At 42.0% G+C, this 20,989-nt stretch overlaps 1 protein-coding gene across 12 annotated transcripts in view; it reads left to right on the top strand.

Annotated features, from left to right (window-relative positions):
* Positions 1 to 3,915: 3,915 nt before the first annotated feature.
* The window catches only part of ZC3H14 (zinc finger CCCH-type containing 14), a 49,094-nt gene continuing 32,020 nt past the window's right edge, over positions 3,916 to 20,989 (top strand). For 11 of the 12 annotated variants that reach the window (XM_023205405.2, XM_023205408.2, XM_023205404.2 and 8 more), the window contains exons 1-9: positions 3,916 to 4,116; positions 4,563 to 4,605; positions 8,001 to 8,115; positions 11,738 to 11,778; positions 12,657 to 12,852; positions 13,200 to 13,629; positions 14,803 to 14,963; positions 15,948 to 16,048; positions 18,078 to 18,233. In XM_023205405.2, coding sequence (XP_023061173.1) covers positions 4,081 to 4,116; positions 4,563 to 4,605; positions 8,001 to 8,115; positions 11,738 to 11,778; positions 12,657 to 12,852; positions 13,200 to 13,629; positions 14,803 to 14,963; positions 15,948 to 16,048; positions 18,078 to 18,233 — 1,279 coding nt within the window. In that variant the 5' untranslated portion in view covers positions 3,916 to 4,080. The remainder of the gene's footprint in view (positions 4,117 to 4,562; positions 4,606 to 8,000; positions 8,116 to 11,737; positions 11,779 to 12,656; positions 12,853 to 13,199; positions 13,630 to 14,802; positions 14,964 to 15,947; positions 16,049 to 18,077; positions 18,234 to 20,989) is intronic. The other variant, XM_023205409.2, reaches the window with a different exon arrangement.

Raw genomic sequence — 20,989 nt, 5'->3', positions numbered from 1 at the left:
CTGTGACTGTAATTCCCAACACTTAGGGCCTTTGATCCAAGCCTGTCTATGCCATGTGATAATCACTATTGGAAAACACTTGTCCATTCAGCCCACATATATTTAGAAGCCAGGTGCTGCAAGGAGAAAGGTAAATAGATGTATACCCCTGTCCTCAAACACCATGTGACCAACAGGTGAATATGTAATTGTAATAGGTGAGGAAATTTATACATGGTTATACTTTATAGTCTGAATGGACTAGTAATGTCTGGTTAACCACTGTGATCAGCTTCTGCTTGAGTCTGGAAGGACAAAAAAAAAGGTTGACTACTCAAAGAAAAGCAAAGCTTTGGGCTGAGCACGGTGGCTCACACCTAGCACTCTGGGAGGTCAAGGCAGTCGGATCATGAGGTCAAGAGAGCGAGACCATCCTGGCCAACATGGTGAAACCCTGTCTCTACTAAAAATACAAAAATTAGCTGGGTGTGGTGGCACGCACCTGTCGTCCCAGCTACTCAGGAGGCTGAGGCAGGAGAATCCTTTGAACCCAGGAGGTGGAGGTTGCAGTGAGCTGAGATCATGCCACTGCACTCCAGCTTGGCGACAGAGGAAGACTCCATCTCAAGAAAAAAAAAAGAAAGAAAGAAAAGAAAAGCTTTTCAGGCAGGAGGACACCCCCACCTCACCTTCCCCCACCCCCTACTGCTTCTACACACTTACAAATATGCGTGCACGTGCAAAGAATGCGCAACATCCAGCTGAAATACAACCTGAGAAGAGATTGCAGATGTGGTTGGGGGGCAATGTTAGAAGACTCATGGCTCCATGGAGATGGGGTTGGTACTCAGTCAGCCCTTCTGACTTCAAAGCCAATCCTCTTTTCAGTCATCTTCTCTTTTTGGAAGACAGCCCGGAGCCCTCTTAGCTGGCACTTTGGGTTTGTTGAAATCTGGTCTTGATAGGAAAACGTGTTGTTTCCCCTGAATCAGAGAACATTTCCAAGCTGGGAAAAAAAAACTGTCCAGTTTTGTCTTTTTCAAGCCTAGCACTCCTACTCCCTCTAATGGCTTCTCTTAGGGCATCATCATGAACATCTTCTTCGAGATGTGATGTGATTTGTGAAGCTGCAGTTTACAGGGAAGTGCCTGGAACTGCCCTGGACCACCAAATAAACCATTGGTTTAGTGGGTCTGCTCCTCCTGTGATCTAGACATTGCAACATCTTAGATCTAAAGGTGGGAGGTCTCAAGCAATCTTTCAGTCTCTTTTCATAGCTGTCCTAAAAGTTAGGTCCTTGTCCTAAAAGTTAACGCTCTATTGAATACATTTTAATAAGTTTCCCTACTCTGAATATGTTTTAATTAAAACATTACTTTTTATTAAATGTTATTTTCAATATTATGTAAATATTGACCGAGAATTGGGTACCCAGTAATGGTAAAAAAGTGTTTTTGTTCTTAGTTCTGTAATGGGTGGTAAAGGAATAAAAGTAATTCATCTGTCTTTTGGATTGTGAGTGTCATGAAAGCAGGGAGTTGGTTTTGCTCCTCTTTGCGCTCTGGCTCCTGGCACTGTATCCCAGTGTAGGTACTTAATTTTTAATTAGCAAGCATAGTACTGCTATGAGCCAGGCACAGTTCAATACGCTTCACAAATATTAATTTATTTCATCCTTATAGTAACCCTTTGCAGGTGAAACTAGTATCATACCTACATCACAGATAAGGAAACTGAGGCACAGAGATGAGCGGCAATCTGCCTAAGGTCTCAGAGGGAGTGGCAGAGCCAGGATTCAGACCCAGACGGTCTGGCTGCAGTGCCCTCATTCTCTGTCATTCTGCTCTGCTGCCTGTCATCAATGTTGAATGAGTGTATGATCACTGGATTTATCCTTGAGGAATGCTTTTGTAAATTAGGTCTTTAATTTCTTTTACCCTATAAATATGTAATGAGTGCTCTGTGTCCAGCATCCTGAAAGGTGGGAGAAATATAAAGCCCTACAGAGAGTTTATAATTTTGTTAGGGAAGACACACACACACACACACACACACGAAATAACATTGCACAGAATATATTATTATACTAATAGCTTCCATATAGATGCCATAGGAATTCACAAGGATTATATGAGATTATTAAAGGACCGTATGACAGACCCTCGGTAGCCCCACAACTCCTGCTCCTGCTGTCCACACACTGTACAACCCGCTCCTGACCCCTACTGTGGATTGCTTAGGTAATAAATTTGGCAACAATAAGAGGTTTGGCAGATGTAATTGAGGTTGTCAATCAGTTGATTTTGGGGTCAGGTCCCGGGTGGGCCTACTTAATTAAATGAAGGCCCTTGGCTGGTCTCAAACTTCTGGTCTCAAGTGATCCTCCCACCTCTACTTCACTGAGTTCAAATCACATGCATGAGCCACTATGCCTGGCCTTTACTGGCTTCAGTGAACAGACACGTTAGTGAACCCTTTGGTAAAGAACTGTGGGCTGCCTCTAGAACTTGAGGGTGGCTTCCGGATGATAACCAGAAAAAAATCTGGGTTCTTACTTATAAAGCCACAAGGAAATGATTTTTTTTTTTTTTTTTTTTGAGACAGGGTCTCACTGTCACCAAGGCTGGAGTACAGTGGCATGATCTTGGCTCACAGTAACCTCTGCCTCCCAGGCTCAAGCAATCCTCCCCTCTCAGCTTCCCAAGTAGCTGGGACTAGAAATGCATGCCACCATGCCCAGCTAATTTTTTGTACTTTTGAAGAGACACATTTTTGCCATGTTGCCCAGGCTGGTCGCGAACTCCTGGTCTTAAGTGATCCGCCAGCCTCGGCCTCCCAAACTGCTGGGATTACAGGCACGAGCCACCTCACTCAGCCGGAAATGAATTCTTACTAACAACCTGAATGAGCCTGAACATAGGTTCTTCCTCAGTCAAGCCTCCAGATGAGAATCCAGCCTGCCTGACACCTCAATTGTAGCCTTGTGAGACCCCAAGCAGAGGACCCAGTGAGGTTGAACCACGGAAACCATGAGATGATAAACGTTTGTGTTTTAAGCTGCTAAACTTGTGGTCATCTGTTATGCAGCAATGGACAACAGAGACTACTCTTAGGAATTAGTGGATATGAGGGAGAAAGGAGACCTCTCTGTGCCTCCTCTGTTTTCCAGGTTTTGTGATCAGGGATAGGGAGAATTCAGCTATTGATTCAAATAGCGGAATCAAGTGTAGAAATCTATTGAGTGGAGGAAGAGGAGATGAAGGCGACTTCTGTCTAAGTGCTGAGTTTGGAGAACATAAGAGTAGTCACTTATTAGAATTTGGGAGTGGAGTTTGTGTGAGAATTCAAGGCTGATGGAAAATTCGGTCATTATCAGCACAGAGTTGACAACTTAAATCCTCAGAATAAAAGTGTTGTCCCACGAAGGGTGTTCAGAGAAGCAGGAGGATGGGGATTCGTCCCGGGGAGAGGCCACGGGTGGGCCCGGGAGAAGGAAGGCAGAACCAAACCCAGAAGGGCCAAGGTAGGGCAGAGTCAGAGACTTGACGGATTGGCTCTGTTGCTCCGGATAGTCCATTTTCCCTTCAAGGGTAATTGCAGTGCAACCTCTGAGAAGCAGACTCCATTTTACACGTAAGAAAATTTTAAATACCTGGACCGATAGCATACCAAGAGTAAGTGAAGGCTGGATTTGAACTCGCGTCTCATATCACAGCCCAAGATCTTTCTGGTACACATCTAATTCATTCTTCCCATCCAAGAGAGAATAAAATGAATAAGCGGAGGGCCAGCAGAGAGATTAAGGAAGTGTCCCCGAGGTGCCCGGGAGGCGGAGCAGCAAGGCCACCCGCACGCGCACGCCGCAGCCTTCCCTGCCTGAACACAGGTTTCGCGGGTAGAAGGTGTGCGCAGGCGCGGACACGGGCGCATGCGCACTCACTCCGGCGCGCCGTGCCGGCGGGGCGGGGATACGCGGTGTGCGCGGCCGGGGGCGGAACGGAGGAGGAGGCGGTGGTGGCTCGGCTGCGGGGTAGGAGTCCGCGGCAGCCTCAGGGTAAGCCAAGCGCCGCGTAGTGCTGAGTTCCCGCACGCCGCGGAGCCATGGAGATCGGCACCGAGATCAGCCGCAAGATCCGGGTGAGGCCCGTGCCGGGCGGGGGTGGGAAACCAGGTCTCGGCAAGCGGGCGGTTGTCAGGAGTAACGGGGACCTTGGGCCCGGGTGGACGCCGCGGCCTGGCCGCCGCTGGACGCTCCTGGCGGGCTGCAGCTCCTCGTCCAGGCCGTCTCGGGCCTGGGGACATTTGCGGCCTCAGAGCAGGGCTGCGGCTGAAGTAGCCGCCGGGAAACGGAAGGACAGGCTCAGGCCTGGCGGGAGCCACCACTGCAGGAGGTGGGCGCCGCGGGGCCGGAGCGGGAGTGGAGTGCGGGGTGCGGGGATGGTGGTGCAGGCGAGGCTCCTCCCCGCCCCCCCCGGGGGACCTGGAGGTGCGCGCACCAGCGAAGTGGCCTCAGCGCTGCAGAATCCGATTTTGTTTTCCTAGAGCCGCCTTTCTTACATGCTCGTTTGCTCTTTTTCTCTCAGAGTGCCATTAAGGGGAAATTGCAAGAATTAGGAGCTTATGTTGGTAAGTGTATTTTGGGTTAAGTTTCATAGAATTTAGAGTTTGCAGCTAATTGAATTTTAGTGAATGCGTATTTCTCACCGTACTTTGGACATTGGGAGAGACTCCCGTCTACGGTCTTCAAATCTTATACTCCCTGGTTACTTCTTTATCATCTTTTTGCAACCTTGTTTTTTTTCTCCCAAACCTCCTTCTGTTATGGTGTTTTGAAATTTAGTTTCCTCCATTAAGGCTCTGTCACATTTTACATAATGTTTGAGCGAATTTTATTTTATGTTTTTCCTATTCTCTCTCTCATTTTAAATTCTGGGGACGGGTCTCACTACGTTGCCCAGGCCTTGACTCCTGGTCTCAAGCAGTTATCTGACCTCAGCCTCCCTAGGTGCTGGGAGTGCGGGGATTACTGGTGTGAGCCACCATGCCTGTTTAAAGTTTACTATTCTTGTTACTTTCCTCTTGACATTTGTTTTTGGAACTCTGATTTTGGATATGCTTTTTGATGCTTTCTGGCATTTGCTTCTGTAATGGTTCAGTGAATTTTATTTTCCGATCTCTTTATGTTTTCCCTCTTTCTCTCTTTGAAACAGTAAGGCGGCGTTTTCCTTCTCCTTATTCTTTTATAATTTGAGTGTTTACTCTGGGTCAGGTACTGTGCTTAACTGTTGTATGTGTATTAACTCAGGATAATCCCTATGAGAACACTGGAAGGTAAGTGGCAGTATCCTAGACTGTGTAAACAAGGAAACCGAGGCTTTGCCTACTTGAGCAAGGTTTTATGGTTTGCCCCCAAAGCTGGTGCCTCCTATAAAAATAACAGCTACCACTTAAGACAGTGGTTCTCAAAGTGTGGGAGACTCCAGGGGTCTCTGAAGTCAAAACTGTTTTCATATTAATACTGAGATGGTATGTGCTATTTTTCACTGCGTTGATGTTTGGATTGTGTAAAACTAATGATTGATGAAGTTTTATCAACCATTTTATCAACTGGTCAACATAGTAACACCATAATGAAATCATATTCAAATCGCTCCCCCCTTATAGTTTTTGTTTTTTTTTTTTTTAAGCTAATTACACTTAAAATGTCATTGATGAAGATGTGAAGTCCAGGGTTTACAAAATATTTTTTATCTTCTTAGTATTCAGTGTGAGGAAATAGAAATGCTCATAAAACATTTTTATTGTATACTGAAATATGGGTAAGGAAAATCATTTGAGTTGAAAACTAAGCTAGCCACCTCTTTCAGGGAACGTCATTTTTAACTTTAAAGTACTGACAAACTGGTTACGTATACACTAGGATATTTGGCGGATATTTACTTTAAAGTGAGCAAAGAACCCATAGTCTTTGTTGCCAGTCACGTGTGAGCTTTCAAATGAAAATCAGAATTTTGGAAAATCTGAGCCTGCCTCCATGAACTTGACAGCTTCCCAGTACTTAAAAAATTTCTGATTAAGTGAATGGTGATTTAAAAAAATTTTATTCTTATTATTTTTTGAGACGAAATTTCCCTCGTTACCCAGGCTGGAGTGCAGTGGCATGATCTTGGCCACTGCAACCTCTTCCTCCCAGGTTCAAGCAATTCTTTTGCCTCAGCCTCCCCAGTAGCTGGGATTACAGGCACCCACCACTACACTCAGCTAATGTTTTGCATTTTTAGTAGAGACAGGGTTTCACCATGTTGGCCAGGCTCGTCTGAAACTCCTGACCTTATGATTCGCCCGCCTCAGCCTCCCAAAGTTCTGGGATTACAGGCGTGAGCCACCATGCCTGGCCAACTCAATGGTGATATTAAAAAATAATTATTTTATATTACATAATGAAATATATCAACATGCCAGTGGTTTTTATAGCTAAGTGAACCAGTATTTTCTAAATAACGAATGCATAATGTTATAAAACTATACATGGATTAAAGATTTATTTAAACTGTAGGGTGGGTCAGTGGATTTCTGTGCAACAGTTCAAAAAGGTCATTGATGTATTTGACATTCCATATTTCTTTAACGTTTAATAAGCTACCACTTGTTTAGTTTTGGTGTAGTGTCACAGAAAAATATCCACCTTATCTGAAAAAACTATCAGAATACTCCTTTTTCAATGCATATCTGTGAGACCAGATTTTTTCACCTTCTTCAGTCGTAAGGACATAGAACAAGATACATAAAAATGCGAAACAAGGCCAGTCTTTGCAGTAAATTTTTTTTCTTTTTTTCTTTTTTTTTTTTTTTTTTGCAACGGGGTCTTACTCTGTGGTTCGGGCTGGAGTGCGGTGGCGCTATCTCGGCTCACTACAAGCTCCACCTCCCGGGTTCACACCATTCTCCTGCCTCAGCCTCCTGAGTAGCTGGGACTACAGGCCCCCACCACTACACCCGGTTAATATTTTGTATGTTTAGTAGAGACGGGGTTTCACTGTGTTAGGTATGATGGTCTCGATCTCCAGCCCTCATGATCCGCCTGCCTTGGCCTCCCAAAGTGCTGGGATTACAGGCGTGAGCCACTGTGCCCGGCCTTTTTTTTTTTTTTTTTTTAATCCTAGACCTCACCCTTAAAATCACTGTAGGATTACCACCGTGAGGGTAAAACAGTGCGTTGAGTTGACATTACGTAATGTTAAAATTGAGTTTTTTTTTTTTTTTTTTTTTTGAGGCGGAGTCTCGCTCTGTCGGCTGGAGTGCAGTGACCGGATCTCAGCTCACTGCAAGCTCCGCCTCCCAGGTTTACGCCATTCTCCTGCCTCAGCCTCTGGAGTAGCTGGGACTACAGGTGCCTGCCACCTCGCCCGGCTAGTTTTTTGTATTTTTTAGTAGAGACGGGGTTTCACCGGGTTAGCCAGGATGGTCTCGATCTCCTGACCTCGTGATCCGCCCATCTTGGCCTCCCAAAAATTTTTTAAATGATGTGGAGCTTTTGGGTCTATTTGTTTATTTGATACTGCTACAAGTTTGTTACCCTGAGTAATTGAAACCTGCCTTTAGCAAGGGTAAATATGTTCACTTGAGAAATGAGTGTTGTCTTGAAACAATGTAAATTAAAACTAAACAAAATTCAATTCGTTTTCTTGGGAAATGTTCATATATTTCCTGGAAGCTTCTTTGAAATTAGTAAACATTATTAAAAAGATTCAAGGAAGTGAATGCATGCTCAAGTTTGACCCTATAATTCAGAATGTCTAGTTTTGTAAGTATCAGTTATTCTTAATTTCCATCCTTTTAGTAATTGAAATACCTGTGGAATGAAGAGAAAAAAATTAAAGCTAAGCCATCTTGTCCAATGTAATTCCACTAGAACTCTAAGACTCTAAAGCTTAGAGCTACATCTGTATTTTCAAGCACGTCTACTTTAAGAAGAAAGTTTTGAGGAAACAAAGTTTTGATGTACCTTTCCTTTTAAATAGATGAAGAACTTCCTGATTACATTATGGTGATGGTGGCCAACAAGAAAAGTCAGGACCAAATGACAGAGGATCTGTCCCTGTTTCTAGGGAACAACACAATTCGATTCACCGTATGGTATGTTTCTGAATTTTTGAGCCTCAGACCAAAGTTTGGCACAAGCCTGAGTTGATATTCTGTCCAAAGAGAGGTTCTTGACAGTTGAGTTAAGTTCACTTTGGAGAGGCAGTTTGTGAGTGATGAGGGCACAGCCTCTGTATTAGTCCGTTTTCACTCTGCTATGAAGAAATACCCAAGACTGGGTAATTTCTAAAAGAAAGAGATTTAATTGACTCAAAGTTCCACATGGCTGGGGAGGCCCCAGGAAACTTACAATCATGGTGGAAGGGGAAGCAAGCACCTTCTTCACAAGTCGGCAGGAAAGAGAAGAGTGAAAGAGGAAATTCCAGAGACTTACATAAAATCATCAGATCTCATGAAAACTCACTGTCTCTTGAGAACTTGGGAACTCACTGTCTCATGAGAACTCACTGTCATGAGAACATCATGGGGGAAACCACCCCCATGATCCAGTCACCTCCCTCCCTTGACAGGTGGGGATTATAATTCAATATAAGATTTGGGTGGGGACACAGAGCCAAACATTATCAGCCTCTGAAGCCAGACAGCCAAAGTTGAATCCTGGCCCTGTGTCTTGCCTTGATTTTTCTAGCTATAAAATGGGAATAGTACAATCACTTGCTTTATAAAATTATTTTGAGGATCAGATGGGCTAATATGTGTAAAGTACTTACAGGTGTCCCTAGCTCATTTCCCTAAGGAATTTTTAGTATATGTTGGCTGTACTTACTATGTTTCTTTTGTAAAGTTCTATATCTTTTTTTTTGAGACAAGGTATTGCTCTGTCACCCAGGCTAGAGCACAGTAGTACAATCACAGCTCCCTGCAGCCTCGATCTCCTGATCTCAAATGATCGTCCCATTGCAGTACCCTCCCTCCTGCACTCCCATGCCTGGCTAGTTTGTAAATTTTTTGTTGAGGCAGGGTCTTAATATGTTGACCTGGATAATCTTGAACTCCTGGGCTCAAGCAGTCCTCCCGCCTTGGCCTTCAGAAGTCTTGGGGTTATAGGTGTGAGCCACCGCCACCTGGCCAGCTTCTGTATCTTATAGTTCCTTTTCCCGCACTAAAATCAGTTACAGATGTTTTTTTGAACTGGATTGGCTTCTTATATTGCCTTTTACAATGAGTTACCTTTTATAGGACAAGGTTTTCTGTTTCTCACTTTTCTGTTTCTAACTTTTTTAGCTTTTTATTAAACTCACACCTTCATTTTGAGTAATAATTATAGTGTAATGTTATAGCATATTTTGAGATTATAAGTTTTTTTAAGTTTGGAATTTTAAAATAGGCAACTTTGCTTTTATACATAAATTACTGTTACATGCCTTTAGTTGAGAATACTGACTAGAAGAGTAAGATTCAACTTAAGATGCTAGGTCCTGGTACCAGGTTTGAGGTAAAGTGAAGATGAGGGCTGCAGGATAATGCTGTAGCTGAGAATAGCCATAAGAAATACTTTATTAGGCCCCTCAGACTAGGAACTACCAGTTACCGTGAAAGGTGATGATGTAGCAAAAGTTAAGTAAGCAAGTGGCCTGCTAAATTTGAATGGCAAGAGGAGACACTAAGTGGGGAGATGAGCCTGGTTAAGTTCTTGCCTTTATACCAAAGGTTGTCTTCAAGGTGTTTTTGCCCCAGTAGGCAACTGTATGCTTATCAATCTTGAAATTCTGCACAGAATTCTCTGGGTATATACATTGCACAAATTTGAAGAACGTTGTATGGTGGTCCATCAGTTGTTATGATACACACACTGCTGCCGCACTGTGGGTGACCCAACCCATTTGTTACAATTTGTCCCCAGAGGTTATTCCCTCCCAGTCCCCCGCAAAAAAAGATTGTGGGGCTTTTGACTGGGGAAGTTACCATTATTGTGAGTACTATTTTTTTTTCTAAAGTCCAGCCAATCTAAGATGGAAGATTGACCGAGTAGATCCTTTTCTCCAATAACTTGATGGAATACTTTAGACAGATTTTTAAAACAGACTACTAAGTGAATTTAAAACCAAATTAATTCAACATTCTCATCTGGCCATAAATTCAGTTCTTTAACATGTACTGATGCAAAGGGTGATGTCCCCACTTTGGCACTTTGCTTTTTTATTTGTTTGTTTTGTTTTTTGTTGAGACGGAGTCTCGCTCTGTCACCCAGGCTGGAGTGCAGTGGCCGGATCTCAGCTCACTGCAAGCTCTGCCTCCTGGGTTTACGCCATTCTCCTGCCTCAGCCTCCTAAGTAGCTGGGACTACAGGCGCCCGCCACCTCGCCCAGCTAGTTTTTTTGTATTTTTTTGGTAGAGACAGGGTTTCACTGTGTTAGCCAGGATGGTCTTGATCTCCTGACGTTGTGATCCGCCTGTCTCGGCCTCCCAAAGTGCTGGGATTACAGGCTTGAGCCACCACGCCCGGCCGGCACTTTGCTTTCTTAAGTTAGTGTTAACACCAGCCCCAAACAGACTATTGTGATTGTTTGGAGGCTTGAAGTAATTGTGTCCGTGGGGACAGTAGCATGTGACTAGGGTTCTCATTGAAACATTATGAGATTTCTGGAGTTTTTGGGGAGGTACTGGGAAGGGATGTAAGGCACATTACCTCATTTATAACTACCAAAACAGGTTATGTTACAAGCAAGATTACAGCCTTACAGCATCAGTTTTGAAAGTAATAGAGTGAAATGATATAGCATATTTTGAGATAACTTTTTTTAAGCTCTCAGAATTAAGTTGTCCAAGAAGCCATCTAATTTAAGCAGTTAATATAAGCTGCTTAAATGGTTGTAATAATAAGCAATATTACATGTTTATGATACTTGTTTTACTGAAAGCTACAGTAAATCTTTAGTACTTAGAAAACAGGGTGATAGCCGGGCGCGGTGGCTCAAGCCTGTAATCCCAGCACTTTGGGAGGCTGAGACGGGCGGATCACGAGGTCAGGAGATCGAGACCATCCTGGCTAACGCGATGAAACCCCGTCTCTACTGAAAAATACAAAAAAAAACCTACCTGGGCGAGGTGGCGGGCGCCTGTAGTCCCAGCTACTCGAGAGGCTGAGGCAGGAGAATGGCGTAAACCCGGGCGGCGGAGCTTGTAGTGAGCTGAGATCCGGCCACTGCACTCCGGCCTGGGCGACAGAGCGAGACTCCGTCTCAAAAAAAACAAGAAAACGGTGACATACTTTGTAGACTAAGACTCTGGTCAGATGATATTCTTTCCCATATTTTTGCGGAGGCTAGATGTTGAAAACAGTGAAGAAAAAAATATAATTTTTTATTGATTTTTGTAGGATTTATACAAATCCTTTTTTTAAAAATGTGAAATTTGAAAGTTAATTTTAATACAATTTATTCACTAAATACAGCTTATCAGTATTTATCTCGGCTGAGTGCGGTGGCTTATGCCTGTAATCTCAACACTTTGGGAGGCCGAGGCAGGTGGTTCTCTTGAGTCCAGGACTTCAAGACCAGCCTGGACAACATGGTGAAACCCCGTCTCTATTTAAAAATAATAAAAATATTTTTAAAATTAAAAAAAAAATCTCGGAATATAATGTCATAAATTTAGAGTGACGGTTGAATTGAAATCTTAATGGAGGCTTTATTGTTTTTTGTTTTTTTCTCAGGCTTCATGGTGTATTAGATAAACTTCGCTCTGTTACAACTGGTAAGATTCATAACTTTTTTTTTAAATTTCTGCTTGTTATGGCATATGATTTGTTTCTAAAGTCATTTATAGTCATTTACAGTGGTTCATTTGAACTTTTTTAGAAAGCACATATTTTTATGAACTTAAGACCAGTTAATTTAATATAATTCAAAGATATTTAAGTGTAGGAGGGGGAGCAGTGCACTTTATCAGAAGGAAATAATTACATATGTGTGCAGAGATTTAGCCTTAAGGATATGTCAGTATTTTATAATTGAAAACAATTTAAAAGTTCAGTAATAATAAACGAAATTGTTATATTACCATGTGTGGAATAATATTCAACTATTGAAAATAATGTTGTGGAAGAATAACATGAGAGTATATACACATAAGATACATGTTTTCAAAAATGTGTATATATGCTCTTCCCCCCAAAAATCACCTTTGAGATAATTGGTGATTTTTATTTATATTTTTAAATTTTTCTGCAATAAACACGTATTGCTTTTGAATTGGTGATGAGGAAGGAAAAGACTTAAAGTAATAAAAATAGATGGGCAGGGTGGCTTGCACCTGTAATCCCAGCATTTTGGGAGGCCAAGATGGGCGGATCATGAGCTCAGGAGATCGAGACCATCCTGGCCAACCAACGTGGTGAAACTCCGTCTCTACTAAAAATACAAAAATTAGCCGGGCGTCATGGTGCGTGCCTGTAATTCCAGCTACCCAGGAGGCTGAGGCAGGAGAATCGCTTGAACCAGGGATTTGGAGGTGGCAATGAGCCGAGAACACACCACTGCACTCCAGCCTGGCGACAGAGCGAGTGTCTATCTCAAAAATAAATAAATAAAAATTTAAAAAATAGATTAAAAGGACTGTATTTTTCTTTTCAGAACCCTCTAGTCTAAAGTCTTCTGATACCAACATCTTTGATAGTAACGTGCCTTCAAACAAGAGCAGTTTCAGTCGGGGAGATGAGAGGAGGCATGAAGCTGCAGTGCCACCACTTGCCATTCCTAGCACGAGACCTGAAAAAAGAGATTCCAGAGTTTCTACGAGTTCACAGGAGTCAAAAACCACTAATGTCAGGTATGAGTCCGGTGTAGACCTGCTATGGGCAGATGGCTTTGTGTATGTGACATTTTTATTAGTTTTTGTATCTTTCAGTTTGCTGTTCTCAGCAATTTTTAGGAACAGTGAAGTGATCATGAGCAGTTTTTTGAATAATGGATAATATCTAAGTATGATTATCTTTGATCACAAATTTAGTAAATCAAAGTTTAAAGAAAGTACAATTTCAAAGTAGTTTTGAATGGAATACCTGAAGGGAGTATCCTCAGTTTTTTCCTTGAAATTTTTCAAGTAAGCATTCTTTAAAGATTTGGAGATAATTGCCCTAATTTGGTTGTAATACATTTTGTTGTTGTTTTAAATAGGCAGACTTATGATGATGGAGCTGCAACCCGACTAATGTCAACAGTGAAGCCTTTGAGGGAGCCAGCACCCTCTGAAGATGTGATTGATATTAAGCCAGAACCAGATGATCTCATTGATGAAGACCTCAACTTTGTGCAGGAGAATCCCTTATCTCAGAAAAAACCTACAGTGACACTTACATATGGTTCTTCTCGCCCTTCTATTGAAATTTATCGACCACCTGCAAGTAGAAATGCAGATAGTGGTGTTCATTTAAACAGATTGCAATTTCAGCAGCAGCAAAATAGTATTCATGCTGCCAAGCAGCTTGATATGCAGAATAGTTGGGTATATGAAACAGGACGTTTGTGTGAACCAGAAGTGCTTAACAGCTTAGAAGAAACGTATAGTCCGTTCTTTAGAAACAACTCGGAGAAAATGAGTATGGAGGTTTGTATGTACTTTTAAGTTCTGGCTTATTAGGCTAAAATTTAGCAGTTCTTGATACTAAATAATATATGAAGTAACTAAACACATATTCCAAGTTTATTTTATTTTAGTTTTTGAGAAGGAGTTTCGCTCTTGTGGCCCAGGCTGGCGTGTGATGGCGCAATCTCAGCTCACTGCAACCACCGCCTCCTGGGCTCAAGCGACTCTCCTACCTCAGCCTCCCAAGTAGCTGGAATTACTTGCCACCACGCCTGGCTAATTTTTTATAATTTTAATAGAAAGGGTTTTCACCATGTTGGCCAGGCTGGTCTTGAAATCCTGACCTTGTGATCCATCTGCCTGGGCCTCCCAAAGTGTTGGGATTACAGACATGAGCCATGGCGCCCAGCCCCAAGTTTATTTTTAAACTGTTTTATCTGCTGTTTCTCATGATATACCAGATTTTCCTCTGCATGGCTTGCTCCTAGAGTTCTTTTATATCACATCTGTATACCTTTTTGGGATTTCCAGCATTTGAGATAGCTTTAATCTTAAATTAATTTCGGGGGGGGGGGGGGGGTTTCAGATCAATTTTAGGTTGTTCATGGTAATTGCTAGTAAGCAACCAATTAACTCCGTTTTATTAGTTTCCTCAGTAGCACTGTATGCAGCTGTTAATAAAATAAAGTTCTAATTTTTGTTTTAGCTAAAGGTTGACTGGTAGGGATATTGTTTATATATATATTATTTATTTATTTGTTTATTTTGATATGGTGTCTCACTCTGTCGGCCAGGCTGGAGTGCAGTGGCGTGATCTTGGCTCACTGCATCCTGCACTCCGGGGTTCAAGTGATTCTTCTGCCTCAGCCTCCTGAGTAGCTGGGATTACAGGCGCAGGTTATCATGCTCAGCTAATTTTTGTGTTTTTAGTAGAGACGGGGTTTCACCATATTGGCCAGGTTGGTCTCGAAATCCTAACCTTGTGATCCGCCCATGATGGCCTTCCAAAGTACTAGGATTACAAATGTGAGCCCCCACGCCTGTCCTCATATTTATATTTTTATACAAAACCAAGAAATACTCTGAATTTCTCATATTACTGTGTACTATTTTTTTCTTAAAATGGAAACATTTTGTAGTAGAACTTTTGTTATTTTCTGAAGTTAGATAAGCATAAATTTTATCTGATTGCAGGATGAAAACTTTCGGAAGAGAAAGTTGCCTGTGGTAAGTTCAGTTGTTAAAGTGAAAAAGTTCAATCATGATGGAGAAGAGGAGGAAGAAGATGATGATTATGGGTCTCGAACAGGAAGCGTCTCCAGCAGTGTGTCTGTGCCAGCAAAACCTGAAAGGAGGTACCTTGAACGTGGCTGTAAATTCAGCTTTAACTGCCTTGGTGGAGTCTTCTGATTTCTTGAAGAGAATAATCTCGAAAATAATTTTTGTTTGTTTTTTGAGACGGAACCTCGCTCTGTCAACCAGGCTGGAGTGCAGTGGCACGATCTCGGCTCACTGCAACCTCTGCCTCCCAGGTTCAAATGATTCTCCTGATTCAGCCTGCTGAATGGCTGGGATCATGGGTGCGCACCACCACGACCAGCTAATTTTTGTGTTTTTAGTAGAGATGGTGTTTCACCACGTTGGACCAGGCAGGTCTCGAACTCCTGACCTCAGGTGATCTGCCCTCCTTGGCCTCCCAAAGTGTTGGGATTACAGGCGTGAGCCACCGCACCTGGCATACATATTTAATGTAATACCACGTAAGACTTTTTCACTGGGTTTTGAGAAACACATTAATGAGAGAAATTGCTTAACGTTGGAGAGGATTTGCAGAGAATGTTGACTAATATGATGGTGGAGTGAGGGGGAGCAACGTCAAGATTCAAATTTATTATTTAAAAAAACTAAAAGGGGCCTAGGCATGGCAGCTCATGCCTGTACCTAGCACTTTGCAAGGCTGAGGCAGGAGGATTGCTTGAGACCAGGAGTTTGAGACTAGCCTAAGCAATGCAGTGAGTCTTTGTCTGTACAAAAATAAAATAAATTACCTGGTCATTTTGGCAGGCACCTGTAGTCCTAGACTGGATAGGCTGATGTGGAAGGATTGCTTGAGCCTAGAAGTTTAAGGCTGCAGTGGCACTACACACCAGCCTGGGTGAGAGAGTAAAACTCTGTCTCGAAAAAAATGATAGTGAGGTTCCAGTGTAGTTGACGTTTTCTAAAAACTGCAGCTAGTCTATGAAACCTAGAGAAGGTTGTGGTAAAGGCATAATAGATGGGTGACCTGTGGAGAACTGAAATTTAAAGTTTAATAAAAATACCTTTCTTAACTCTTTTAGACCTTCTCTTCCACCTTCTAAACAAGCTAACAAGAATCTGATTTTGAAGGCTATCTCTGAAGCTCAAGAATCCGTAACAAAAACAACTAACTACTCTACAGGTAATTTAAATGTATTATGTTTACACTTGGTAAGACATTTCTGTAATTCTTGAGTAAGCTGAAAACGATTGCTTCTTAAATTGTGGTAAAATAAAGGTGCCTGTCAGATGTCAAGACCAAGATGAGGTTCCCCTATAGAAGAATGGCTTTAAAAGGAGATTGACAGGTTTGAGAAACTTTGGAAACTGTTAATGGACTATAGTTTTTCAAGCACCATATAATGCCTTCTATGCTCTTTTCAGTGTTTGTGAAATATATAGTACGTAAACATTTTGAAGAGAATTTTGATGAAGTGGGACTTTCATGTTAGTAGCATTAGATTCAACATTAGATATGAATTTGTGATGTATAAATGGGAGTACAATTGGATAATAATAGGCGGCTGAAGTTATAATTTGTGAAACAGTAGTTTATAAACAAGGTTGGTTTCTTCCCTTTTGGTGGAACTCATTAATAGAATATAAGGCAGAGAACTGACTCTTGTGATGTTCCTGCTCCAATTGTAGTGGAAGTACTAAATCATTTTATGAGAGAATGTAAAAGTATTACATGTTTTCAAAGCAGGAGATGAATCAGCTGTAAGCTGGTCTTACGGGAAGCTGATTCTGAAATGTAGACAATTGATGGATGTCATTTTGTGTTGTCAAATTCTGTACTCTGGCCGACCTGTTGTAGCCAATGTGTAAATTTGTGTTAACAAGCTGATGGTGATGAGCTACTCTAAAAAGATGTAAGTTTTGCTGTGGATTTAATGGATGTACTTACAGCATTGCCCTGCTTGTCCACTCTCTCTTGCTTCTCTTTTTGTGACCCCATTCCTAAAGTGAGGTAAACTGTAGCCATCAGTTTTTTTGTTTGTTTTCTTTTTTTGAGGCGGAGTCTTGCTCCGTTGCCCAGGCTGGAGTGCAGTGGTGTGATCTTGGCTCACTGCAGCCTCTGCCTCCTGGGTCCAAGTGATCCTCCTGCCTCAGCCTCTCAAGTAGCTGAGACTACAGGCGCCCACCAACTTGCCAGGCTAATTTTTTTGTATTTTTAGTAGAGATGGGGTTCCTCCATGTTGGCCAGGCTGGTCTCGTACCCCTGACCTCAGGTGATCACCTGACTTGGCCTCCCAAAATGCTGGGATTACAGGCGTGAGCCGCCGTGCCTGGCACCATCAGTTTTTGATCCTGATACTTTCCTGTCCTCTTGGTTCTCCTCATCCCTAATTTAACCCTGAACACTAAATTCAACAGGTTTTTGCATATAGAATAAGGATTATCAGGCAAATGCCCACTCTTGACCTAATGGTATATCTACATTTCATTTCCTGATCTGTCAGCAATATTAATTGTCTAGAATGATGAGAAGTTTAGAGAATTTCCATGGCTTTGAAAATTTCTTTCTTTACCTAGGTTATCTAAATTACAATTTGAAACTGATATAAGATGATGAAGCTAAGCTTAAACCGTGTTTTGTTGAAAATGAATACATATGTACTGTATTGTGTTCATGGCATGTGGTTGTATGGACATTGTTTACATATGTTTGGATAAATAGGTCAGGTATCTATCTCAGTAATGTAAGAAAAAATGAATGATATCTATGGATTGAACTCCTCATATATATGTTCTTCTCTTTTTTTTGGAGACAGAGTCTCACTCTGTTGCCCAGGTTGGAGTACACAGTGGCGCAGTCTTGGCTCACTGCAACCTCCGCCTTCTGGGTTTAAGCAATTCTTCTCCATCAGCCTCCTGAGTAGTTGGGATTACAGGTGTGTGCCACCACGCCTGGCTAATGTTTGTATTTTTAGTAGAAATGAGGTTTTTACCATGTTGGCCAGGCTGGTCTCAAACTCCTGACCTCAAGTAATCCACCCGCCTTGCCTCCCAAAGTGCTGAGATTACAGGCATGAGCCACTGCACCCAGCCCAAACTCCTTGTATATTCTAAACCAAAGGAGGTGTTTATATTTAATATGACATAGTCACTGTCGAGTTTTGATGTATTACTGCATTTGTATTTCTGTCTTTTTTGCTTTTATGTGAAAGTCCCACAGAAACAGACCCTTCCAGTTGCTCCCAGAACTCGAACTTCTCAAGAAGAATTGCTAGCAGAAGTGGTCCAGGGACAAAGTAGGACCCCTAGAATAAGTCCCCCAATTAAAGAAGAGGAAACAAAAGGAGAATCTGTAGAAAAAAATCAAGGTAATAACTTAAATGATGTTTCACTCTTTACTACAGTTTTTTCATGAGGCATTGAATATTTTCCAGTGGATTTTTATGAAATGTTACACTATGAAAAAAGTGATGATTAAGCCCAGAAATAGAATGAGAAGGATACCATGAGGAATGTTCATACACTTTCCAGAAACTTTTTTTTTTTTTTTTTGAGACGGAGTGTTGCTCTGTCGCCTGGGCTGGAGTGCAGTGGCCGGATCTCAGCTCACTGCAAGCTCCGCCTTCCGGGTTTACGCCATTCTCCTGCCTCAGCCTCCCGAGTAGCTGGGACTACAGGCACCCGCCACCTCGCCCGGCTAGTTTTTTGTATTTTTAGTAGAGACAGGGTTTCACCATGTTAGCCAGGATGGTCTCGATCTCCTGACCTCGTGATCCGCCCGTCTCGGCCTCCCAAAGTGCTGGGATTACAGGCTTGAGCCACCGCGCCCGGCCCTTTTTTTTTTTTTTTAAAGAGGTAGAGTCTTGCTGGGTTGCCCAGGCAGGCTTCAAACTCCTGGGCTCAAGCAGTCCTTCTCCCTCAGCATCCTTAGTAGCTGGAAGTGTGTACAAGTATGTGCCACTGCACCCAGCCTTTTCTAGAAATTTTTGAAAGTCTTTTTGTTGTGGAAATTTTTAATATTCTCAAAACATTAAGCCTTAGTTATTATCAGAATTTTGCAGGTCTTTAGATAGCTCCTTCTTAAAGATATATTTATTTCTGCATTCTTTCTTTTCCTCTTTTTGTTGATCCTACCCATTTACCTGAACTTGGAATGTTAGTTATCTTTAAATCTCCCCTCTCTTAAGCATCCTGTCTCTGACTTCCCATATGTGTCCCAGCAACCGTAATTTATCCCCTCATGCCTAACATACTTCAATTTGCTTCCAGCTCTTTTTTTTTTTTTTTTTGCTTTTTTCTCAGCTTTCTCCCCCAATTCCTGTACAGTCTTTTGACTTTGAAAGTGTGTCTCTCATCTTCTAACTCCTTTGTGAAAGTGTCTCCCGCCACCGCCTCATTGCCCAGAACTAACACTGTTAGTTTGAACTTCTGGTGTCTCTGTTATCTGACCCCTGGGCCTGCACAGCCCTTCTCCACGACTCTTCAAACCTTTTGTTTCTTCTGTCATCAAGAAGGATTCATGTTTCTTCTGTTTCTTTTTCTACAAAGATTAGAATTTTAAAACCCCACCAAAAAAACCTATGTGCTTATTATGTTACTTCTCACATACTTCTCAAGAACCTTCGAATATATTTTTTCATTTCTCCAAAACTGTCCTTTAAATTGTTCCAGGTTTCATGAAACCTTATGATTTCAGCATTGTCAGTTCTGTATTTGTCTCCTCATTATGCCTCTTTAAAAATTTTTTACTGTATTGTATAGTTTGCTGTGACAGCGTTATGTGCTGTTCTGATAAATGATAGGCATGAGGACAAGACCTGTTTGGCATCCAAATGGCAAATAGGTACCAGTTGGAAAATGTGAATGGGCCAAATTAAGAAGAGTAGCTGAAACTGAGGAGGGATTTTGCACAGTGCAGTGACAGATGAGGCTGACCTAAAAGGGCTGCAGTGGTCTACTCCCTATGGAGTCTGTAATGTGTTGCACTAATGTTTTTTTCAAAGACAGTACTCTACATGAGAGTCTTGGAGTGGAATCAAATGGAGCAGGGAAACAGACAGTAGAGAAAAGGAAAGAATGTCAGATAAAAATAGAGGAAAACAATAGGAAATCTCAAAGCAAGGTGCCATATTTTTTAACATCACAAAATCAGCAGAAGGAGGTTGTGGATTCTGAAGTTAGAATAGCTATCCAAAGCAAACTTTCCCCTAAAATGAACAACAGAAAAGTATCAATGTCCTGTGCCAAATTAAAAGATAAAAGGGAATAAAAGACAAAATAGCACTGTTTCAGTGAAAGCATGCTGAAAGGTATACCAAAAAGAAATACAATTTCAAAGTGAGCTAGAAGACATTATTTAAATAATACAAGACAAAACCAAGAAACACATAAAACAGAAAAACTTTGAGGCTGGGTGCAGTGGCTCGTGCCTGTAATCCCAACACTTTGGCAGGCTGAGGCAGGAAGATCACTTGAGACTAGCCTGGGCAGCATAGCAAAACTGTGTCTCTACAAAAAATAAAAATATTAGCTGGGCGAGGTATACACCTGTAGTCCTCTCTCCTTGGGAGGCTGAGGTGGGAGGATTGCTGAAGCCCAGGAGGCTGAGGTTGCAGTGAGCCACCATCATACCATTGCCCTCCAGGGAGGCTGAAGTGGGAGGATTGGTGGAACGCAGGAGGCTGAGGTTGCAGTGAGCCATGATCATGCCATTGCCATCCAGTTTGGGTGATAGAGTGAAACCCTGTCTCAAAATAAATGAAGACTAAATTAGAAAGAACTCAAGAATTGGTGTGTCTTAATAAGATAAAACATCATGCATGTAATCCCAGCAATTTGGGAGGCCAAGGCAGGGGATCACTTGAGGCCAGTTCAAGATCAACCAGGGCAACATAGCAAGACCTTATGGCTACAGAAAATAGTAATTTAAAAATAAGTAAAACATCTTCAGAGAAATTGAAGATAAAGACAAGAACATTTTAAAAGTCTAAAAGAAAGGGCTCATGAGAAAGTGGCAAATATTGAATATAGGCAATAGAAATACAGTGTATTTATAATAGGAATCTCCAAAGAAGCAATATTCAGAGGAACAGAACAAGCGTTAACTGTCTTTCAAGAAAACTTT

Source organism: Piliocolobus tephrosceles, chromosome 6 (genome assembly GCF_002776525.5).
Source record: "Piliocolobus tephrosceles isolate RC106 chromosome 6, ASM277652v3, whole genome shotgun sequence".
NCBI lineage: Eukaryota > Metazoa > Chordata > Mammalia > Primates > Cercopithecidae > Piliocolobus > Piliocolobus tephrosceles.
The sequence above is the reverse complement of the archived record's forward strand: the minus strand, read 5'-3'. Positions and strand labels throughout refer to the sequence as shown.